Source organism: Culex pipiens, chromosome 2 (assembly GCF_016801865.2).
Source record: "Culex pipiens pallens isolate TS chromosome 2, TS_CPP_V2, whole genome shotgun sequence".
NCBI classification, from domain to species: Eukaryota; Metazoa; Arthropoda; class Insecta; order Diptera; family Culicidae; genus Culex; species Culex pipiens.
The window spans coordinates 221,908,120-221,930,947 of record NC_068938.1 but is presented as its reverse complement, the minus strand read 5'-3'; the positions used below and the strand labels follow the sequence as shown (position 1 = coordinate 221,930,947).

The window sequence follows — 22,828 nt, the reverse complement described above, 5'->3', positions numbered from 1 at the left end:
GGCACGTTCGCCGCTAAAATTTCGTCGAACTGAAAAGCAACAATGAAGGAGGTGTTAAATTTCACTTTGTCATAACCCCACTCTGCTTGCGAGTTACGAGAAAACCCTTAAGTCGAGGGACGGGACGAATGTGATACTTTGCTGAGGTTTTTCGTTACCAGATATCTGCGCGCCATCAGGGCAAAATGTGACAATCTTGCGTTTATTACTCAGAGACTAAATTAACACTAAGGGCCAGGGTAGCGAAAGCAACTTAAATTCAATAAACAAACTTTTTTAAACAACCAAAAAACAAACATCAAACACATAATTTCGCTACCCTGTATTACAAAATGCAAATGATCCGAAATAATGTTGCGATTCTAAGTTCCTCGACCCGACGTAACCGGTTGGCAATTATCGGTCGCGGCGGCTTCTGGAAATTGCTGATCCGGGAAGAATATCGCTGCCTCGGTGAGGAACGATGCCAGGGAATCTGGAAGGAAGATTTGAGAAAGAAAGAAAAACGTCAACTAAATGACACACCGCTACTTAAGAAGATAATGACCGTTTATTTGGCGCATTGGAAATTCTGCAAACACTGGCGCAATTTGTGGTTACTTTGTAGTAGAATACCCAAGTAACATTTTTTTCCAAGAGTTCTACAAGAGCTCTTCAAGATAGCTACAGCATAGCAGTTTGGACCGCGGTAGGATAAAATTCTCTTCAAAACTTCTTCAGGAGTTTGGAAGAGTACTTGAAGAGAGTTTTATCCTACCGCGGTCCAAACTGCTATGCTGTAGCTATCTTGAAGAGCTCTTGTAGAACTCCTGGAAAAAATATTACTTGGGTAAGGTAAAAAGTTGAAGAAAATGAACTGTCATAGTGCTATAAGAAAAAAAAATTCTAAAATTCAACTAATATGATCAAATTTCTAGAAAATAAGAAGATTTCCAAAAAGGAATGGAAATTATGTTTGAAGCTATCAATATTTTTTTATTTATTCCCCAAAGTACTATCAGATTGTTGCAAGATTGGGTCCGCAAGTTTTAATTAAGAAGATAACAACTTCCTTGGTTGCTGTGCACCCTTGAACATTTTGAAAATTTCAATAATGAACTAGTTTCCTTAACAATGATTATCAAAAATTCGAATTATAAAATTTTAAAATTTAAAGTTTTTGCATTTCAACAGGAGGCTAAACCAAATTTTTATTTTGAAATTCATGAAATAGTTGCACATTCTTTTCGTTTAACAAATTATTAAAATTAAAATATTCTAAAACATATGTTCAAAAATTCAAAAATGTTACAAACAGAAATTCAATGCAATAAAATAAAATACAGTAAAAAATTCATACTACCTGTATACGAAATTCAAAATTCTAAAATACTATAATTTCAAAATTCTGAAATTCTTAGCTTTGAAAATTTGTTTTTTTATGTTTGTATTTTTGATTTTATAAGATTCCAAATTAATAAATAATTAAAATTTCATTTATTTTTGCTTTTTTGATTTCTGAACTTTTGAATTTAATTTTTTTAGTTTGATTTTTTAGTTTTTTTTTTTAATATTTGTATTGTGAATTTTGCTATTCCCAAATTTTTAAATTTCTTAACTTTTTGATTCATTATTTTAAATGTTTTGATACACGCAAATAAAAATATCATAATCCCATTAATATTTGTGTTGTTGAATTTATAAGTTTCAGGAATATTGGAAAAAAAATAAATATTCGATAGAAGGGAATGGAATATTCGAAATTTTCAATTTTTTATGACCGTGATTAGGTGTGGATTGGGTCATACAAAAATGCTGACATTTGTATGACTCAATCTCTTCCATTTTTTCCTGGCCTAGGTCATCCTATCGCGCCGCCATCGAGATTGTTAGTTTTTGATTTTTTCCTGATCTAGGTACACAATTTCATCACTTTTTAGTCCTACCGGGGTCAAGCAGACCCTAAAAAAGCTAAAAGCAGGGTGCCCACTCAAATCCCAGAAATTCAATTAATTGCCATTACTTATCTGAAGGATTATTTCAAACAAAAACTCAAAAAAAAGTAAACATCATCCATCAAAAAGAAAAAAATCTAAAAGATTTATAAAAAAAATCAAGCTATTGACAATTTTCGTAAAAGAAGAAACTTAGCAACAAATTCTCAAAAAAAAATACTTCAAAAATTAAAGCAAATACACAATAAGTCTTTGAAAAATAACAGGATGCTTAACAATACTTAAAATATTAATGTTTATTTTTGAGATTGGCAAACGTATAGTTTCTTCTACTTTTAACAGGAAATGGCAAAAAGTTAAAGACTAATGAATTTAAAATGTTATTTCTCATTTATTTTTTAGTCAAAGAACGCTCAAAACATGACCAATGTTATTATTTTTTTAAAGAATTTAGAAAAAAAAAACAGGAAATCGATAAAAAGTTTTTGAAAGATCTTATTTTAATTAGTATTTTATTACTTTATTTTGTTCAATCTCAATATATAATTTCATGAGATTCAATGTTTTACCACTAATAAAAAATGTTTGGAGAGGCTAATTCTTTAATCACATTTTCAATAAATATGAATAAAAATTTTGGAATTATTTTTTCAGCAATTTAATTTTTTTTTTTCATTCTTTCAAAACGAAAATCTGATTTTACATTTTTTCATTCAGAACTAACAACGTTGGGGTTGTATTCAATATTTAAGTTTTTCGATAACTGAAAATCATACTTACAAAAAAGTTCAAGGGAAATATTTGGAAAAAAATTTAAATGACTTAATGAATGTAGTTACACAAATAAACATATCTGCCAAAAAAAAAACTTATAGCTAAATTCAAATTTGAATCTTTTTCCTACTAATCAGAAACACAGTGAAAAAGAATCATAACTTTACGCTGGTCATATATATTGAAATTAGACTCTGCTTTTGTTTTAGTTTTTTAACTTTATTGTTGTTTTATGTTAAATGTTACCTCTTATTTGATAAACTAAAATTGATTCATAAAAAAATATTAAGAAAGTTTGTGTCAAATGCATCCAATATTTATTAGGATTTTTAATGTCTTGAATAACCTTTTAGTTCTCAATTAGATTGACAAATCGAAAATAATCTCAAATTTAAAGTAAGTTACGGAAGAAGAAAAAAAATTATTTAGTGAATTTAATTTGCAAATTATTCAAAATATTACTAAATTATTAATTTTTTTTTATTTCAATATTGAAAATAATTTTCAAAAAAGTATGCTTAGGATTCCCGAGCTTTTGCCCAAATTTTCGATTTTTCCCGATTTTTGGTGGATTTTGGCGAATTCCCGGCTTTTTCCTGGCTTTCCCGATTTCCCAACTAGGGTGGCCACCCTGGCTAAAAGTGGATTATTCTCGCGTCCACAATTTATGACCCTTACGCCCAAGTTAGTGTGTGCACCGTGCACATATGTAAGGTCCACTCGGTAAACTCGAAAAACCAAACATAAACACATTTCGTCAACTGCACACAGAATGCTTACACTAGCATTTCTGCGCAACATTCCAAGCCGTTGTGTCGATTGAACCGGATGGCTCACTTGAGACTTTGAAGTTGTGGGTGAAGTTGAAGGTTTTTTTGAGTTTCATTTAGTTCAGTGTACTTTAAGGAAGTTACGGTAAGTTTGTTTAAAATTTAAAATTTGACCGAATTTTTACTGAGAATCTATACAAATTTGATATTCCTAAATTGCGATTGCATATATCCAAATAATTAAGTTTATTTGATTTTTATTTTAATCATATGTTTATGGTTGATTTTATTTAAAAACCAGTTATAGTAACAGGTCCATTAGTTGTAGATTTTTCTTTGACTTTGATTATATTCATTATTTCAGATATCTTTCCATCTAAAATGAGTTTCTTCTACGACGATAACGACGACGAGGACATTCTGTTTGGCTGGGAGTTTGATAGTAAGTAATTGTGGTGCTTTTCAACCAAATTCAACATTTCTAATAACTAACCATTCCCAGCTTATAAAGGTTGTTACGTGCGCTCGGGCCGATTTTGCGCCCCTTTCCCGAGACCTACACTCTCCCGGTTCCAGCAGGTCGACGTTCGTCCCCTGTACGTCCGGAACCTTCCCGGAAACGTCGATGAGTACGGCCTGGAAGGCATGTTTTCTCCGTTTGGAAAAATCGTCAGGACCAGGGTCGTCCAAGATCGGTACGGAAACTCGAAGGAGTATGGATTTGTGTGGTTCTCAAGCGATGATGAGGCCGACGAGGCGTTGTACTGGATGAACGGCCGCTGGATTGAGGACTGTGAGCTGTACGTTGCCCCGGCCGAGTACCGGGAAGATCGTCAGGCGCGCTGGGAAGCGGAATTGGAACAGGACGTCGACGATGACGACATCTTGTACGGGTGGGATTATGATGGTGAGTTGCAGACGAGGTGTTATGTTTTCAAAATAATAAGAAATGTTTGTTTTTTAGTTCACGAAAAGATGTATGTTCGCATCTTTCCGCCACGTGACTGTGCTCCATTTCCGAGCCCGTTGAAATCGGCTGGTCCTGCACAGCACAATGTGCGACCACTGTACGTAGGCAACTTAAGCTGGAAAATAGACGACAACGACCTGTACAACCTGTTTAGCCCGTTTGGCCGTGTGACCAACACGGAACTCGCTACGGATAAGCGCGGCGCTTCGAGAAGGTTCGGATTCGTGACGTTCGCAACCGACGAAGAAACGGACTACGCCATGTACTGGATGAACGGACGGTGCATCGAAGACTACTGTTTGGACGTTGAGCTGGCCAATAACTGGTAGATGCTGAAGATAACTCAGCTTAACTTAATGTAAACATAGAAAAAACTTATTTTAACTAAATAAACTTTTGATATCATTAACCAATCAGACTAATTTAGAAGTGAATTTTTATTTCGGTGTACTTCGATTCATCTGACAGTTTCCACCTTTTTAAAAAAATATCTGGAATGACGTCACACGTCACAACAAAAGAAAAGCGCGCGCTTCATACGTTTCAAAGCTCAAAGCTTGCTGTGTTCAATTTGCCGGAAACAACCGAAACGTGAAGGTGCGAAAATGAGCTTCTTCTACAATGACGCTCCCGAAGAGGACGACATCCTGTACGGCTGGGAGTTTGACTGTAAGTATCCGATTCGTTCCGCTGGCGGACATTTCTCATGTTCCTTAACCCCCACCAGCCTCCGACGGAAGATACTACCGGATTTACTCGAGGCGCCACTGCGCTCCTTTTCCGCGGCCTGCGCCGTCCTGCCCCCAATCGGGCCACGTCCGTCCCTTATACGTCAAGTATCTGGAAGATCACATCGACGAGTTCCTGCTGGAATGTATGTTTGCGCCGTTCGGGACCGTAACCGGAACGAAGATCTTTCTGGACCGGCACGGCTACTCGAAAGGCTTTGGGTTTGTTTGGTTCGCCAACGATGGGGAGGCGGCCGACGCACGCTACTGGATGGATGGCCGACCCATCGAGGGCACCGAACTGTACGTGGCCCCGGCGGAATATTGGGAGGATCGACAAGCTCGACTGGCCGAGGAGAGTGGTCAGTACGATGACGATGATGACTATTACGAAGAAGATGACTACTACGATGACGACGACGATTCAATGGATCAAGCCTACTACGATGATCGTAATTATCACGGAAATAACCAACCAATTCAGCAAGCTCCGTCAGTAGTCAACGCCTACTACAACTACGAAGGAAACCACGCAAATTACCAACCGCCACCAGTGCCAAAACAACTGGAACCTGTGCCAATGCCAGTCCGCCAACAGCATACCACTGTCACCCCGGGTGTCATTGTCACGGAACCACGAGGACCTCCTCCAGCGGCCACCCCTTGCTCCTGTGGAACGCCAGACACCCCGTCCCAAAAGCTGAAACTTGCTCCGGCCGGATGTGCCGCGGCTTAACAGTTTGCATCGATTTCCAGAACCATTTTTGTTTGTTAAATTACATTTATAATAATCTCTGTTACAAATCTTATAAGCAAAAAGTATAAAATTTTATACAATTCAAGCTATCGGAACTTTCAAAGCAATAAATTCGATTCGATTCTGTCGTTCCATCGGAGTTTTACTGTGTTTTCTTAAATTAACTTTTCGCAGCCCTGCTTCAAAGCGTAAACGTCATCTACGAATGACCCCCTGTCCGACATTTTGTTCAAAGTCGACATTGCGTTTTCTTTTGTGCTTGCTTCCGATTGATTTTCGTTTTGCTGCTCGAGAATTTTTCCACCGCCTACTACGTAAGTTAGATAAAAAGTGAAAAACTTGAGAAATTTAACTGATTTCGAATAATTCAAGCTCTGCACCATGTCGCGTCCAGTCGGATTGATCTTGGCCACCTTCACGGATGATGGCCTCGTGCGCATGACCGCTCTAACCGCCGGAATCCGTCGTGGCGCTCCGACTTGCTGCCGGGAGGCTCCTGCTCCGGTTGCCAGACCCGCTGCTGCAAAGGTCAAGGCCCCGAAAGAATCCACCAAGGGCAAGGTCCTGTTCGTGGGAAATCTGAAGCGGTCCATCAACATCCAGCAGCTGGCGGCGGAATTCGCTCCGTTCGGCACCGTTACGGCGCTCCGCCTGGTGATGGACAAGGAGACGGGCCGCTCCAAGGGTTTCGGTTACGTGCAGTTCGTGGAGGCGGCCGATGCCGCCAAGGCCATGGCCCAGATGAACGGTCGGCTCGTGGAGGGACAGAAGCTGAAGGTGACGATGGCGCACCAGCCAAACTTTATGGAATTCTGAGATTTCCATTTTTGTCATTTCAAAGTTCACAATAATTACGACATGTTACGGATTTGTAATCAAAACGCACGAAAATAAAGAAACTGAACTTTATTAAACATTCCAAACTCATTCATTTTTGCTAGAAAATCCTCAAAACGGAAACATCGAATTGCCGAACGTGACCTCCATCGGGCGCCCACGGAACAGCCGCCCATTGGCTTCGTTCCGCGCCTTGGCCGCTGACGTCGCGTCGAAGAAGGCCACGATTCCGTGGTGCAGGTGCGTGCCCGTGCGGTCCATCGATTGGGCGAGCGCCGTCGAACGGATCGCCCCGTAGCGGATAAACTCGTGGTACAGGTCCATGTCCGTGGTGGCCTGGTCCAGGTTGTTGATGTAAAGCACCGTTTCGGCCATAATGACTGCAAATATTGAAAAAATGTGTTATTACAGGAAAATTTCTGAAATCTAGATTAAATTTTCAAAACAGCCTATCCCTCATGGGTTTCCTATGCAGATAGGACCTTTTGAAAATTTAATCGAGAAATTATCTTCAGTTTCAAACTCACCTCCACTCAAAAAAATATTCCCATTGAAGTTACGTGAAAAGCTATGTGGTATTTTTCCACTAGAGTTTTCACGTAACTTCTACGAGGTGACGCTAGTAGAAATGAAATTTGTTTGGCCAGATCATTTCACGTTGTTTCTACGTGTTTCACACGTAAAAGCTAAATGAATCAACCTATGATTTGTACATGTTTGTTGTAGTAAACGTTATATGATTTGTTTTAGTTTTAGAAGGTTATTTCCGAGGTTATTTCATTCTTTTTTCGAATATAAATAAAAAGAAAGTACACTTCTGTTTTAAATTATGTTATTCAAACTTATTATATTTATCAAAACATCATTTATTTCTGAACAATCTCACCGATGCAACACAGATCACTTCTTATATTATGCTTCCAAACAAGAAATACCACGACGATGGGCTTGACCTTGGCCTTCTCACCGTTGATCTACGATTGGTGGAGTCCTTGGCCTTGTGGACTACGTTTAACTGCTGCTCCTGCTCTTTAGCGTCACACGCGAGGGCATCAAACTTGTCATGGCCGGCATGAAGGTGACCGCAAAGCACCCGGTGTAGATTATCAGATTTAAGACGACACACTCGGCGATACCACGTCCGTGGCAGTTCCGGTGGTGTCACCACGGTAGCACAGACCTTGATGGCCATTCCTTCTGAAGAAACCGGGGTTGCCTTTTAGGAGTCCTTCAGGTCGATAATGTTGGCACCGGACCGAATTCCAGAGGCCACAGGGAAAGGAAATTGTTCTACCGGTTTCTGAAATAACATCAATTATTCAAAAAAGAACCAAATTAAACATAATATTACTTACCAACTTTTACATTTTTAAAGAAAATTTACTGGAACAGTCCGGCAGGAGGTCTTCACCGTACGCCGTCAATTTTCATACTAAAATAATCACGTAGAAATTTGGCGCACTCGAGTGGGTTCGTTGGAGTTACATTTCAAAACACATCAAAGCTACATGAATAAACCTAGTGGAAAAATACTATAGGGTTTTTCACGTAGCATCAACGTGAAGTATTTTTTTTTTGCCGGTACACATTCACATTATTTTTACGTGTGTCACGTAAAACAGACCTATGGAGGGGAAAATTGGGGTTACGTGATTTTTCACGTAGCATCTACGTGTGGATTTTTTTGAGTGTCAGTAGGCAGTGAAAAATTGCAGTGGCAAAAAACAACGAACCTGTTCCGGAATGAAAAGTCGAATGAAGGTCGAGCGAGGATTTCAGATCAAGTCGAAACACGGTTTGTCGACCTTCGGAACTGATTTTGTCGAATTTATAACGGCTGTTTTCGCAGGGGTGAGTTTAATAATTTTATAGATTTCTAGAGTTTTATTTGAAAAGGTCCTATCCAGGTTTTTAAGCGAAGATGGCGTTCGAATATTAAACGTCCGAAATGTCAATATCGCGCAGTAGCACCAACATTTAAAAAACGCGGCTGTCATGCCATGGCACACTTTTTTCGTAATGTTGGTACCACTGCGTTATTTTGACATTTCGGGCGTTCACCATTCGAACGCCATTTTCGCTTAAAAAGCTGGATAAAGAAATTCAAAAGAGCGATGTGAGATTCGGAACGATTATAAAAATCGGTGGTTGAAACTTAAACTTCAAAAGTTACTTGCAATCTCCTTATTTGAAATTTTAAGTAAAGAGCATTTTTCGAATGGAACTGCATTCGAATGAGCGATTCCAAATTTGCTAATTGGAACGACTGACAACTTTCAAAAGCTTGAAACCACGTGCTCGGAAATTTTCGAACAATGGGATTGAAACGTCAGCATCAGTTTGACAACTGGTTTTGAAGGTTGAGTGATTTTGACGTAGCGAGCAATCGAAATAATGGACATTCGAAATAGAGAAACTATTTATTAATTTAAATATAAAGATTTTTAATTCTTTGAATTTAAAAAAATATTTTATCATATTTTTGGATTAATTATAATTTTTGTTTAAAAAATTCAAAAATTCGAATGAATGACGTCGGAAAGTCCGACAAGAGGAACAATAGGGTCTTATGACAATTTTTATGTACGATTAAACACACATTGACACCGTGTTGACACCGTGGTTGACACCCATTTCTGATTACTTTTTTTTCATTTTAATGCAAACAAATAAATTGACAAGACAACACATTTTTTCGATGGATCAACTATGGTCCTTTTGGAACCAGCTGTCAAGTAGAAACTTTTGTGTCAAGAAATTCAAAAATATTTGAATTTTTATGTTTTATTTTTGTTTAATTCTTTGAATATTTTAAAATTTATCTGAATTCTTGATTTTTTTCAAAATTTTAAATAGGTAGTTTTCAAGTTTTGTTTGATCGAAATGATTGAACTTTTTTTATTTTCTTGAATTTGTCTTAATTAAATTTTCTTTTTTTTTATTATTCAATTTTTTATATTTTTTATCCTAAAAATGCTTTTTTTAAAATTTTATAATTGTTCAATGTTCAAAATTATTAAATATTTGATTTTTGAAAAATTCTATAAATTTTTAAATTACCATCGGGGTTGTTGGTTCAGTTACCATTTTTTTTTGCGTTCCTCACCTTACTGAGGTTATAAAATCACTCGAAAAATGAACGTCTTATTTACACCTCGTAGACCCACCTTCACGTATACCCATCGACTCAGAATCAAATTCTGAACAAATGTATGTGCAAGTGCCTGGAGGTGAGTCCGTGCACCGAAAAATTTGCACACGATTATATCTGGACTGGCTGAACCGATTTGGATCGTTTTGGCCTCACTCGACCCTAGTTAATATTATGAAGTTTAGAAAAGTAGTTCAAAAGTTTTGCTTAAAAAACTATTTTAACAACAGTCCGGAAGATTGAAAAAAGGGTGGTTTTTGTAAGAAAAACCATCATGTTATACATTTTTAGAAAGGTATTTGAAAGACCTTTCTAATGAGCCAAACACATCAAAGATTTGACAAACCTATCATAAGTTATTAGCACTTACGTGTTACTGATAAACAACTCTGAATATATCCTATCGAGATATTAAAAGTGCAACATGGAGTTAAACTTAAACATAACAGCAGCGAAAGTTTTACTCCAGGTTCACACCTCGCTTTTCTAATTTCACGATAACCAAAATCAAACAGAACCAAATTAGGATCTTTTCGATTGCTTGTCTAGCAATTCTATGTCGACCAATGAAACCGTGCTTTAAAATCCGTTGAATCCGTTAGACTGACTAGTCGGCATAAAATCTAGAGTGCCTTGCGCTTGCCTGATCATTCAATCATTACGAAAGTTTCTGTCGCGTTCTCCGGAAGCATTTTTGATTTGCCGCCTTGCACCGCCTACTCTGCCAAGTTCGGAAGCCCTTTGGAGGTTTTGGATTGATTACCGTTGAAAATTTTAGATTCTAATTATCATTGTTTCATCAACAGCAACATCCAAGATGGATTTTGATGATAGTGAATGGTTGAACTTTGACGTAAACGAAGAAGGTTGTGACGATGATTGGTTGGAGTGTTACGAAGTCGAAAATTACGAAGACGTGTTTGATTGGTACGAGTTGTGCGACCTGAACGACGAGGAAAGCGATTTAGTATGGGAGCACCCGCAACAGTTTTTTTCTTGCAAATCAACCAAGAACCCACCTTCCCAGGGTGACACACTATTTGTCCGGAACCTGGCCAAGTCAGTCGACGTGCAACAGCTGAGCACCCTTTTCGCTCCCTTCGGAACCATCGCGCGCGTCAACATCGTCAAGGACGCGCTTGGAACCTCCAAGAGATTCGGGTTCGTACACTTCACCAACGCGTCGGATGCTGCCAAGGCTTTGGCCAAAATGAATGGCCATCTGCTGGCGGGACGGAAGCTGCACGTGGCCATGGCTCACCCGCCAAAACGGGGAACGAAGAAGTGATTTGTCCACCACAAGTTCTTACAATTATTAGAGGATTATAATGCATTGAATTTGAAATTAATTCTAAATAAAAGACTTTGTTGAATTCTAAACGTAGTAGGCTTTGACTCACCTGAACCGTGGCTGGCGTTCCGCGTGTCCGACAACCCGTACAAACTTCGGACGCAGTCCGGGTTCGTGTAGACCGCCTTGAACACCTTGGTCGGTCCCATCAGCGCTCGCCACCGGCTGATCACGTTCTCCCCGGACAGAACTAGCACTTCGAGCGGTCCGCTCGTCATCAGACTAATCAACCTCCCGTAGAAGAACTTGCCCTCGTGGTCGCGGTAAAACTGTTTGGCTTGCCGCTCCGTCAGGCTGAGCTTCCTGCGCGACACGATCCGGATGCCGCTGGCTGCGATCAGCTGCTCCGTCGCGCAGTAGGCCACGGGATTCTTCAGCAGGTGCGGCTTGAAGATGGCCAACGTAAACGCACTCGCAGCCATGGTTTCATTCACTTTTTCGCGAGATTTCGGCGGGGAACACTTTACGCAACGATTTTTGTTTTCATTCTTAGTCCAGACTGTATTAAATGGGTCTTTCGAGAATTACGTCATTAATTAAAATATTACATTTATGTTAGAAAAATACAGAAACTAAATTTCAATCGAAGCAATCGAATAAAATTCAAATTTGAAGTTATTCAAATTTGCACCCCGTTCATCGCAGCAACCATGAATGACCCCCTCAAAACGGCAACCAAAACAGAGAGAGGGAAAACGAAACAAGCGCGAGAGAAATGATTCTCTCGCGAGCACGTGCTCAGCGCCTACTGAGTGCGAAGCAGCGTTGCCACATGTACAGATTTATCTGTCATGGTACAGATTTTCAGCAAAGATTTGAGTACAGAATCTGTACGTACAGATAACAGATATTTGGGTCACCGTACTGATTTGTACAGATTTTCAGATAAAACAGATTCTTTCTCAAAATGATATTATTGAATAGTTAAGTTATTGCAATTATCTCAACATTTAAAAACTTTTCATTGATTAAATCTAGTTTAACTTTTGAAACATTTAGAAATGGATCAAGCTTATATTTTTTAACGATCTTAGATCCATTTATGCTAGAATATTTTCTCTTAATACTAACCCCCAGTACGCCGCGGGTAATTGGCTCCCTCCCACTAACATTTACACACAAGATCCTCTGTAGTTTTAGGTTTTTCTTAGGTTTAAGAAAACTGCATTTACAAAAGCAGACTCATTGCTAACCAGGTTTCAGTACCGACAAGGACCTAACAAAAATAATGTATAGCATTTCGTTCTAATAAAGTTATAACATAATTTCCAGCATTTCCCATTCTTCTCAAAAATGATTTTAAAATGAAGGAGAACACAGGTAAAATAAAATCTAAAATACTTTAAAAATTTAATAAAAGTTGAACTGAATCATACAGAAAATAATGAGTCATAAAGTTTATTGTATTTTTTTTTAATTAATTTGAGTATATTTTTAAATTACATGAAAACAACATGATTTTTTTATATTCATAATCTTGCTATTGCATTTAAAGCATTTTTTGCAAAAAAAGTTTAATAATAAAAATTATCTTTTTAGCATGCCATACTTTACATGCACTAAATTTTAAACATATTTACAACCGCCTTGTATTTGCCTGAATATTAAAAAAATTAATCCTCGTTTTTCAAAACATTATTATTTGTTTCTTGAAAGGTAACGCCATTATGTCACATTAAACTATTTAATAAATGGAATCTGGTCAAAGTAAATTTTATTGAAAGTTTTCGAAAAATCATGTTTTGCACCATCAACTGGGTCAATCGGGACTGCTGTCTGTATGAATATGGATTACAGTCTAACTTAGATTATTTAATTCTTAAATTCCTGAATTCTTAAATTCTGAAATTCTGAAATTCTTAAATTCTGAAATTCTGAAATTCTGAAATTCTGAAATTCTGAAATTCTAAAATTCTGAAATTCTGAAATTCTGCAATTCTGCAATTCTAAAATTCTAAAATTCTAAAATTCTGAAATTCTGCAATTCTAAAATTCTAAAATTCTAAAATTCTAAAATTCTAAAATTCTTAAATTCTTAAATTCTTAAATTCTTAAATTCTTAAATTCTTAAATTCTTAAATTCTTAAATTCTTAAATTCTTAAATTCTTAAATTCTTAAATTCTTAAATTCTTAAATTCTTAAATTCTTAAATTCTTAAATTCTTAAATTCTTAAATTCTTAAATTCTTAAATTCTTAAATTCTTAAATTCTTAAATTCTTAAATTCTTAAATTCTTAAATTCTTAAATTCTTAAATTCTTAAATTCTTAAATTCTTAAATTCTTAAATTCTTAAATTCTTAAATTCTTAAATTCTTAAATTCTTAAATTCTTAAATTCTTAAATTCTTAAATTCTTAAATTCTTAAATTCTTAAATTCTTAAATTCTTAAATTCTTAAATTCTTAAATTCTTAAATTCTTAAATTCTTAAATTCTTAAATTCTTAAATTCTTAAATTCTTAAATTCTTAAATTCTTAAATTCTTAAATTCTTAAATTCTTAAATTCTTAAATTCTTAAATTCTTAAATTCTTAAATTCTTAAATTCTTAAATTCTTAAATTCTTAAATTCTTAAATTCTTAAATTCTTAAATTCTTAAATTCTTAAATTCTTAAATTCTTAAATTCTTAAATTCTTAATTTCTTAAATTCTTAAATTCTTAAATTCTTAAATTCTTAAATTCTTAAATTCTTAAATTCTTAAATTCTTAAATTCTTAAATTCTTAAATTCTTAAATTCTTAAATTCTTAAATTCTTAAATTCTTAAATTCTTAAATTCTTGAATTCTTGAATTCTTAAATTTTTAAATTCCTAAATTCTTAAATTCTTAAATTCTCTTAAATTCTCTTAAATTCTTAAATTCATAAATGCTTTAATTCTTGAATTCTTAAATTCTTTGATATTTTTTAAATTTTAAATCTGGGTATGATTTGAAATTCTAGATTTTAATTTAGAATTTTAAATTTTTTGGATTATAATTTTGAATTTGAAGGATTTTGAATATATGAATTATTGAATTATATTATTTTAATTTTATTAATTTTTAACTATTAGAATTTTAAAGCTTTGAATTTGTTATTTTAAATTTTGTTTTGTATATATATTTCTTTTTATTTTTTTTAATCTTAGATTTTTTTAGTTTTAATATTTGTATTTTTGAATCTGTGTGTTTATGGATTTTCTCTTTGGTTTACTTCTTTTCAAGCAAAATACAAAATCCTTCCTTTTAATTTCAAGATTCTGCTTTGTGAGATTCGGCATCAAAAGGCAATTCGGAATTTTCAATATTATAATATCGATTACAAAATTATTGATACATTTATGACTCTCAGTTGCAATAAAATAAACAAATTCTGAATATTTAAGTTTTTTCACTAGAACTTTTGCAAACAAACATCGCGCGAAGTAACGTCACGCGAAGAAACGTCTTTCCTTGGCCGTTTCTTGGGTGTTTTTTATATGGAGTTTTGCGTTCCTTCCGAGCTGCATATCAGCGTTTAGTGTTGTCATAAGATTGTTCAAAATGCATGTTAAAAAAAAGTTTTTTACAAAAAATATACCGTACAGATAATGGTACAGATAATCGCCATGCTTGGTGCAGATAAGACAGATTTTTGGACCCTCTGATACAGACGAGCATGTGGTAACACTGGTGCGAAGGAGGAATTTCTTTCAAGTTCAAGTCGAGACAAACTGAATGTTTTTATGCTGCATTTTTATACATTAATAACTTTAAAAGTTTGTTCCGGGTTTATTTTGTTCACCTTTTACAATTTAATTTAAATTAAATAGTACTCATTTCTGTTTTCTGTGTCGCTTGCCTTTAATCATTTTGCCTTCCTCACTGAGGTAAGGCTATAATCCTGCTCTAAAATTAACTTTTGAAAAACAGGTCAAAGACCTATATTCATGTATACCTATCGACTCAGAATCGAAAACTGAACAAATGTCTGTGTGTGTGTGTGTATGTGTGTGCGTATTCCCCTTGGTACTCAAAATTCTTGCCAAGTTTTCTCGGCACTGGCTGATTCGATTTGTGTAAAACAAGTTGCATTCGATCCGGTTTGGTGCCCCATACTGCACTATTGAATTGTTTGAAGATCCGATAAGTAGTTCAAAAGTTACGTTTAAAAAAGTGTCAGAGTTGCGAATCGAGTGCTGGAATTTTGATGCCGGATCTCACTTATCTATATGAAAACTATGTCCGGATTCAACACCCAACCCATCGTTGGTTAGGTAATCGAAAGACCTTTCCAATGAGTCCAACACATTGAAGATCTGGCAACCCTGTCTCGAGATATGACCACTTAAGTGATAATTATGATCTTTTTTGAAGCCGGATCTCACTTAAATGTATGTAAACTATGTCCGGATCCATTATCCGACCCATCGTTGGTTAGGTTATCAAAAGACCTTTCAAATGAATACAAAACATTGAAGATCTGGCAACCCTGTCTCAAATTATGACCACTTAAGTGATAATTATGATCTTTTTTGAAGCCGGATCTCACTTAAATGTATGTAAACTATGTCCGGATCCATTATCCGACCCATCGTTGGTTAGGTAATCAAAAGACCTTTCAAATGAATACAAAACATGTCTCAAGTTATGACCACTTAAGTGATAATTATGATCTTTTTTGAAGCCGGATCTCACTTAAATGTATGTAAACTATGTCCGGATCCATTATCCGACCCATCGTTGGTTAGGTAATCAAAAGACCTTTCAAATGAATACAAAACATTGAAGATCTGGCAACCCTGTCTCAAGTTATGACCACTTAAGTGATAATTATGATCTTTTTTGAAGCCGGATCTCACTTAAATGTATGTAAACTATGTCCGGATCCATCATCCGACCCATCGTTGGTTAGGTAATCGAAAGACCTTTCCAATGAGTCCAAAACATTGAAGATCTGGCAACCCTGTCTCAAGTTATGACCACTTAAGTGATAATTATGATCTTTTTTGAAGCCGGATCTCACTTAAATGTATGTAAACTATGTCCGGATCCATCATCCGACCCATCGTTGGTTAGGTAATCAAAAGACCTTTCAAATGAATACAAAACATTGAAGATCTGGCAACCCTGTCTCAAGTTATGACCACTTAAGTGATAATTATGATCTTTTTTGAAGCCGGATCTCACTTAAATGTATGTAAACTATGTCCGGATCCATCATCCGACCCATCGTTGTTTAGGTAATCGAAAGACCTTTCCAATGAGTCCAAAGCATTGAAGATCTGGCAACGCTCAGTTTCAAGTTTTGACCGCTTAAGTGACATTTGTGACATTTGTGACATTGACATTTGTGACATTTGTGACATTGACATTTGTGACATTGAGAAATAGATAGAATTTGTGTCCAAACCCATCATATCACCAAATGTTGGTAAAAAGTGAGGAAGGCACCAACCACATAGGTGGATTAAGTTAGTTTTTTTTGTTAGTTCTGTCCAGAATTTCGTCACTTTCTCTTTTCATTCCAAAGATGGTTATTAAATCACTTTTAGCTTTAAACATTGTTTATTTCTTTTCCAAATAACCTTTTGTGTTGCCGCTTGCTCGACAAGATACAATAATTCGAAACTAGAAAGATTAGAGAGTGTGTTGTGTTGGTTGTTTGCTTGCCTAGCTTTGTATGATTCTTGGTTTAATTTTACTATTTGTGTTATGTACGTGTTGTTGTTGATTTTAACTTTGTTCACTCTTACACTTTACTTCGTTTGTTGTGTTTCAACTGTTTTGCGTGTGCCCATTCGCACACTTTTTTTCTCTCTTTTTGACGGACGATCTCGTCTACTTTTTGAAAAACTCCATCAGCTCGCGGCCAGACTGCGGCGAGAGTTCCTCCCCGTCCAGATATTCCTCCAGTACCCGACCCCGCAGGTAGCTCTTCTCGAAGGTGCTGCAACGAACAACAAAAACTCAAATTAATCTTCAAAATAGAGTTGACAAAAGCTTAAATTTTTACCTCAACGCCTCAAACGACACCGTACTCCGCGCAAACAGGTTCAGGTGGGCCCGGTTCGCGACCATCGTGAGCCGCCCGGCCCCGTAAAAGCATTTGCTTTGTGATATGTGGAAAAACAGGGTCATGTTGAGATTCGGCGATTTCTGTGGGTGAAAGAAACGATTAGAACCCGAATCAGCTAACAAACTTTCGAACCCACCCTCAACAGCTTCGTCAGCTTGGGCTGCCAGTTCCATCCGTCCTGCGAGTCAGCCGCCTGCTGAACAGCCTCAACGGACGCCGCGTGCACAACAAAGAATCGCTGCTTAGCCTCGGATTTGCGGTTGTTGTTGTTGTTGCCAGCGTTGCTGTTGTTGCTGTTGTGCTGATGTTTGCCACCTCCTCCATGGTACTGCTGCTGCTGTTTGTGGTGCTGCTGGCGGTTGTTGTTGTTGTTGTGGCCGCCGCCGACGCCTCCGCCGCCACCACCGCGCAGATCGGACCCAAAGGAAAAGTTGAAGCCGTTGCTGGCGGCCGCATTCTGGTGCGTCTGTATCACAGGACGGGGCTTCTGGCCAATGTTGTTGTGGCCGGCAAAGCCCAGGTGGCGGTCCTCCTCCTCGAGCAGCCGGGCCACCGTGTTCAACAGGTACTGGTCGTTTGCGTTCGGTTGATATGACCGCGGGTTGCTGATAAACTTGAGAAACAGCGCGCTCAGCTTGTGCCGGAAGTGGAACACGGACGTGCCAAAGTCACTGTCCACGGCAAAGTTGATCCAATCGTCGACGATGAGTTTGCTCTTGTCGGACATGTCGTGCTCGTCGTTGTCGGAGTTGCACTCGTCCAGCTCCTTCCACGGGATGAGCGATTCTTCCTCGTTGAGGAAGAGTGGCCCGCAGAACATGGCCACCGTCGCCGGCGTCACAACCGTATTGCACTTGATCAGGCAGTGAATGCCGGCCCGCGTCTTCTCCTCGAACACGATCCACTCCGACGGCAGCGACAGGATGCTTTCCTTGTTCTTCTTCAGCGACTTGTCCCGGATGACCGAGCTCGGGTGCGGGCTGATCTTCTTGTCGATGCGCGTCTTGATCGTGGCGTTTTCCTTGTCCACGCGGCAAACGTTCGGGTACAACCCGGCCACCAGGCACGCCTTCACCACGGCCCAGCTGTCCGAGTACTGGTTCAGATCCTGGATGTTCCCCGCGCCGTAACTCTTCACCAGCCCGATCGATCGCAAATGGCCCAGAATCTTCGTTCGCAAGCTGCCGATCGTGTCCATCGTGCCCGAGTTCAGGAAGAAGCGATTGCAAAACTGCCGTTCCTTCGTCGACGGCCGAACGTCGTTCCACTTTTGGAACGCCCGCAGCAAACACAGACAGTCGCTGTACGAGTCTTCGGCCATGTCCCGCTTGGATTTCGACGCCCGGTCCTTGTCCGCGGCGTTCGTCGGCAGCACAAACGGGTCGTTCACGCTGAGCGCACTCACGATGGTCAGCACCGGATCGAGACACTTGAGGAAGATCCCGTACAGCAGGATCTTGCCGAGTCGCGCGTCCACGGGCAAATCCGCCAGGATCAAGCCCAGCTCGGTCAGGTTTTCGTCGTCGTCCAGCGCGCCCAGCTTCTGCAGCAGTTTGATGCTCTGCTTGATGCTCATCGTGGACGGTGGCTGGATGGCTTTGCTGAGAAAGTTCAGAATCGACGTGTGGCTCGCGATGATCGACGTCTGGAGGCAGATCTCCGTCAGCGGGACGCGCAGAATCTCCGGCAGCGTAAACTTGTCCATCGCTTCGAACCGTTGGCGGGAAAACAGGCGGAAGCACATGCCCGGCTTGGTACGACCGGCGCGGCCACTTCGCTGCGTGGCGCAGGCCTGCGAAATCCAGGTCGCCGTCAGGGAAGTCGTGGACGTTACGGAATCGTAGTGCTTCTGCTTCACCTTTCCGCTGTCGATGACGAAAACGACGTCGTCGATGGTGATCGAAGTCTCGGCAATGTTTGTGGACAGAATGATCTTGCGGGTGCCGTGCGGAACCGACTTGAACACGGCGTTCTGATCGTTGGTCTGCATGTTGCTGTGCAGCATGTAAATGCGGAAGCTTCCGTTGGCCAGCGAGCGGCTTCCGCTCAGCAGTTCGTACTGTTCCAGGATGTCGTCGTACCCGGGCAGGAAGACGAGGATGCCGCCGGGGCCGAGCTGGGCGCAGATGTAGCTGATGACGTCGAAGATGAGCCGGTGGTCGATTTTGTCGTCGTTGGTCGTACTTTGGTACACGTCCAGCAGGATTTTGGCCAGATGTTTGGGCGGCGATTGCATTTGCTGCTGTGCGAGCAGTGCCGACGAGGAGCAGGAAGAGGACGATGCTGCGGCGAGTGCCTGCGATTGCTGGGAGGCCATTTCCAGCAGCTGCGAGCATCCGTTGTACCCGTTGATGCTGACGGACCAGTCCAGCGCGGTAAAGTTGTGTTTGCCCTTGACAGACGGATCGGCGCCCATGTCCAGCAGGCGCTTGACCACGTTCACGTAACCCTTGGCCGCGGCGATCATCAGCGCCGTCATCTTAGTTTCCGTGTGCTGGAAATTGATCGGATTGTTCTCGTCCTCGACCAGATAGAAAAAGTGGTTAAAGTCGTCCGGACTGTTTTCGATCCAGCACAGCTCCAAGATGTCGTTCATCAGCAGGATCGTTTCGTCGTCCATGTTTGCGGTGCTGGCCACGTCCGACGGCAACCGGAGCAGCTGCTGCTGCCCGCCTAACGCCCTGGCAAAGTCCGGCGTGCCTTTGTACTGGCGGCGGACGTCGTTGATTTTGGAATTGTACGAATCCACCCGGTACAGGATGTCCTCGAGGAAGAAACTCTCGATCGGGAACAACCGGCCGGGAATCTCAATCAGGGGAGCATTGTTGAAGTAGCGCGAAAACGTGTTCGATTCGATGGTGGCCGACATAAGAATAATCTTGATCTTCGTGTGCTGCAGGACTTTCTCCCGGAGCGAAATCAGCAAAAAGTCCGAATACTGATCGCGCTCGTGCACTTCGTCCACGATGATGTGCGTCAGGTCGTTCAGAATACTGTTGGCATTCTTGCCCATCAGACAGCGCAGCAAAACGCCGTTTGTACAAAAGATCAGATTCGTCAACGGGCTGAGCCGACTCTCCAACCGGATCTGATAACCCACCGTCTGGCCCAGGCTTTCGTTGCGCTCGTAACTAACCCGATCCGCCACCGTAATCGCCGACAGCCGTCGGGGCTGGGTGCAAATGATCTGACACGGTTCCCCCCGCAGCGTGCTCGACTCCAGAATGTACTGCGGAATCTGCGTCGTCTTGCCCGAACCCGTACTGCCCGAAATGATCGTCACCTGGTTCTGGTTCAGACAGTTCATGATCGTGTCCCGATACGGCGAGATCGGCAACCGGTGCCGTTCCTGCAGCACCGCCATGCTCGCATTCGTCGGCGGTGGCACACATTTCCCGCAATTGTTCGGCGAACCCAAATTCAGCGTGTACGCCGTCAACGACGGAAACAACTTCCGGTTCGCGTACGAATCGGCAATCTCCTTCTGGAAGCCACCCTGCTTGTTCAGCACCTGCTGGATGTACTTTTGCGACGTGTCACTCAACTCCAGGCTCGCATCGTCGTGAATCAGCGACAAAATGTTCGACTTGTAGATCGTCAGGTAGCGTTGGTTGCCTAAAAATAACAAAAAAAATCCAGCTCGTAAAATTGCCCAAACTTGCGCAATTTCCCTCACCCTTTCCATGCGAGCGCGACTTGAGCGATTTGTTCTTGACGTAGTCGTGGATGTACGCCCGGTGTTCCCGCGTGAACGACACCGGAAAGTCAAACTCGTTCAGCTTCTCGTCCTGCACGAACTTGTCAATCATGTAGTGGATCGCGATCCGGACATCCTCCTCAATGTTTATGTTCGGTTTTCCTCCTCCTCCTTTACTGCCGGCCATGTTGGAGCTGCTGCTGGCTTCTCACAAGCTGATGGAAGAGAGAAACACCCCGAAAGAAAAGAAAAAATCGCGCAATCAATCGAGACTTTCTCCGGGGGAAAAAGGGATTAATTCGCACACCACCACGTACCTCCACACCGGAATCGTGCTCGGTAGACACCGGGGAACCGATTGTGAGCCCCCAGGGCGCGGGCCAATGGCTTCGAATGGGCGATTTGGGACGATTTTTCCGAGCGCACCAAAAGGAGGAACTTTTTCGACGTTCGCAGTCGCTGACCTGTCAGAGGTTTTTTTTTTGTATCGCTCCTTTTCCTCGGATTGCTGCGATGGCGTCAAAGCAGAGGGAACTCACGAGGGGGTGCTCATTTGGTAGGGTGATCGCATAGAGAGTAATGTAAAATAAAATTGATAATAAACAAGCTTTTCCCGGCAAACTTCGTCCTGCCCTTTTTTGGTTTCTTGACGTTTTATGTTTGTTTGCTTATTCAGCCTCCTGTGATCAAAATTTTATTTTACCTTAGGCAGTGGTTCAAACTAATTTTTGGCTTAAATTTAAATTACCATAAATAAAAAATAAATAAATAAAACTGAATTAAAAAAAAAATATCAGCAGAAAAAAAACACATTATAAAAAATCGTTAAATGTATATACCGATTAACAAATCAAACTTTTCTGCAACTTTTCTACTTTTGGAAATTTTTTGCCATCAAAATATATTTGAAATTTAAAATAAAATCCTAAAATTCAAAAAATAAAAAACCTTAAAATTGTGAAATCCTGAATTTCAAAACCCAATAATAATTTTAACTTTAATAATTCTAAAATTATAAAATTCTAGAGCAAAAATGAGAAAACTTAATACTTCAACAAATCTACGTTTGAAATAAGAATGTTAGAAAATTGAATTTGTTTTTAATTTTATGGGTTTTTGGAAAATCAAAAATTCTAAAATTTAAAATTTTGGAGTTTTTCTGTAAGTTTTTTGAAAACTTTTTCTTACTCTTGTCTATTCCATAGTTATAAGTAATAATTTTTCGATTGAATTACGATGTAAAACACGGCTGAAAGGAACACCAAAACTCTGTTGTGTACCTAAATGAACTCATTGTAACTTGATTATTCACAAATAAAACCGAATTGAAATTGAAAATTGAAATTTTGGAGTAAAAAAAATCCTAAAATTCAAAAATTCCAAGTGATTTAACTTCAAAAAATCCAATAGCAGACAAAAATAATTAGAAATTTCAAAATCTTCAAATTCTTTAATTTTGACTTTTATACTTTTAACATTTTTTCAAATTCAGAAATTCACTGTAAAAAGTAGAATTTTATTATATTTGATATAATAGAATTTACAATTTTTGGAAATTAAAAATTTAAATAACACTACACTTCTAAAATTATTAAATTAAAAAAATATAAGGCTATGGTATCCTAAAATTCTTAAATTGCTTTTTCTTTTTAAATCCTGAACTTGAAAAAATAAGATAGCCTGAAATCGTAAAATTCGAAAATTTGATTTAAAAAAAATCTACAATTCAGCTGCAAATATTAGGAATTAAGACAATTTTAAATTTGCTTATTAATTTCTATTAATTAAGTTGAATTTTGAATTTACGTTTATTGAAAATTA

General features: G+C 39.1%; 6 protein-coding genes across 6 annotated transcripts; 4 read left to right on the top strand and 2 right to left on the bottom strand.

Moving 5' to 3' along the window:
* Positions 1–164: 164 nt before the first annotated feature.
* LOC120423793 (nucleoside diphosphate kinase 6) lies at positions 165–11,768 on the bottom strand. Its single transcript, XM_039587712.2, has 2 exons — positions 11,322–11,768; positions 165–475 (listed from the first exon to the last, which is right to left on the bottom strand). Exons 1-2 carry the CDS (start codon positions 11,692–11,694, stop codon positions 363–365), a joined length of 486 nt encoding a protein of 161 aa, XP_039443646.1. The 5' UTR covers positions 11,695–11,768; the 3' UTR covers positions 165–362.
* Positions 3,464–4,866, top strand: LOC120423792 (polyadenylate-binding protein 1-like). Its single transcript, XM_039587710.2, has 4 exons — positions 3,464–3,623; positions 3,843–3,920; positions 3,981–4,385; positions 4,443–4,866. Exons 2-4 carry the CDS (start codon positions 3,860–3,862, stop codon positions 4,775–4,777), a joined length of 801 nt encoding a protein of 266 aa, XP_039443644.1. The 5' UTR covers positions 3,464–3,623; positions 3,843–3,859; the 3' UTR covers positions 4,778–4,866.
* Positions 4,967–5,927, top strand: LOC128093128 (polyadenylate-binding protein 3-like). Its single transcript, XM_052708911.1, has 2 exons — positions 4,967–5,117; positions 5,176–5,927. The coding sequence occupies exons 1-2, from the start codon at positions 5,054–5,056 to the stop codon at positions 5,910–5,912; spliced, it is 801 nt and encodes a 266-aa protein (XP_052564871.1). The 5' UTR covers positions 4,967–5,053; the 3' UTR covers positions 5,913–5,927.
* Positions 6,134–6,850, top strand: LOC120423795 (RNA-binding protein 39-like). The gene is made up of 2 exons (XM_039587714.2): positions 6,134–6,247; positions 6,306–6,850. The coding sequence occupies exon 2, from the start codon at positions 6,315–6,317 to the stop codon at positions 6,747–6,749; it is 435 nt and encodes a 144-aa protein (XP_039443648.1). The 5' UTR covers positions 6,134–6,247; positions 6,306–6,314; the 3' UTR covers positions 6,750–6,850.
* Positions 10,588–11,263, top strand: LOC120423794 (uncharacterized). Its single transcript, XM_039587713.2, has 2 exons — positions 10,588–10,668; positions 10,728–11,263. The coding sequence occupies exon 2, from the start codon at positions 10,739–10,741 to the stop codon at positions 11,207–11,209; it is 471 nt and encodes a 156-aa protein (XP_039443647.1). The 5' UTR covers positions 10,588–10,668; positions 10,728–10,738; the 3' UTR covers positions 11,210–11,263.
* Positions 11,769–16,827: 5,059 nt separating the features above from the next.
* Positions 16,828–21,486, bottom strand: LOC120423798 (3'-5' RNA helicase YTHDC2-like). The gene is made up of 5 exons (XM_039587717.2): positions 21,325–21,486; positions 20,987–21,222; positions 17,447–20,925; positions 17,248–17,390; positions 16,828–17,181 (listed from the first exon to the last, which is right to left on the bottom strand). The coding sequence occupies exons 2-5, from the start codon at positions 21,192–21,194 to the stop codon at positions 17,073–17,075; spliced, it is 3,939 nt and encodes a 1,312-aa protein (XP_039443651.1). The 5' UTR covers positions 21,195–21,222; positions 21,325–21,486; the 3' UTR covers positions 16,828–17,072.
* Between the last annotated feature and the right edge of the window lie 1,342 nt (positions 21,487–22,828).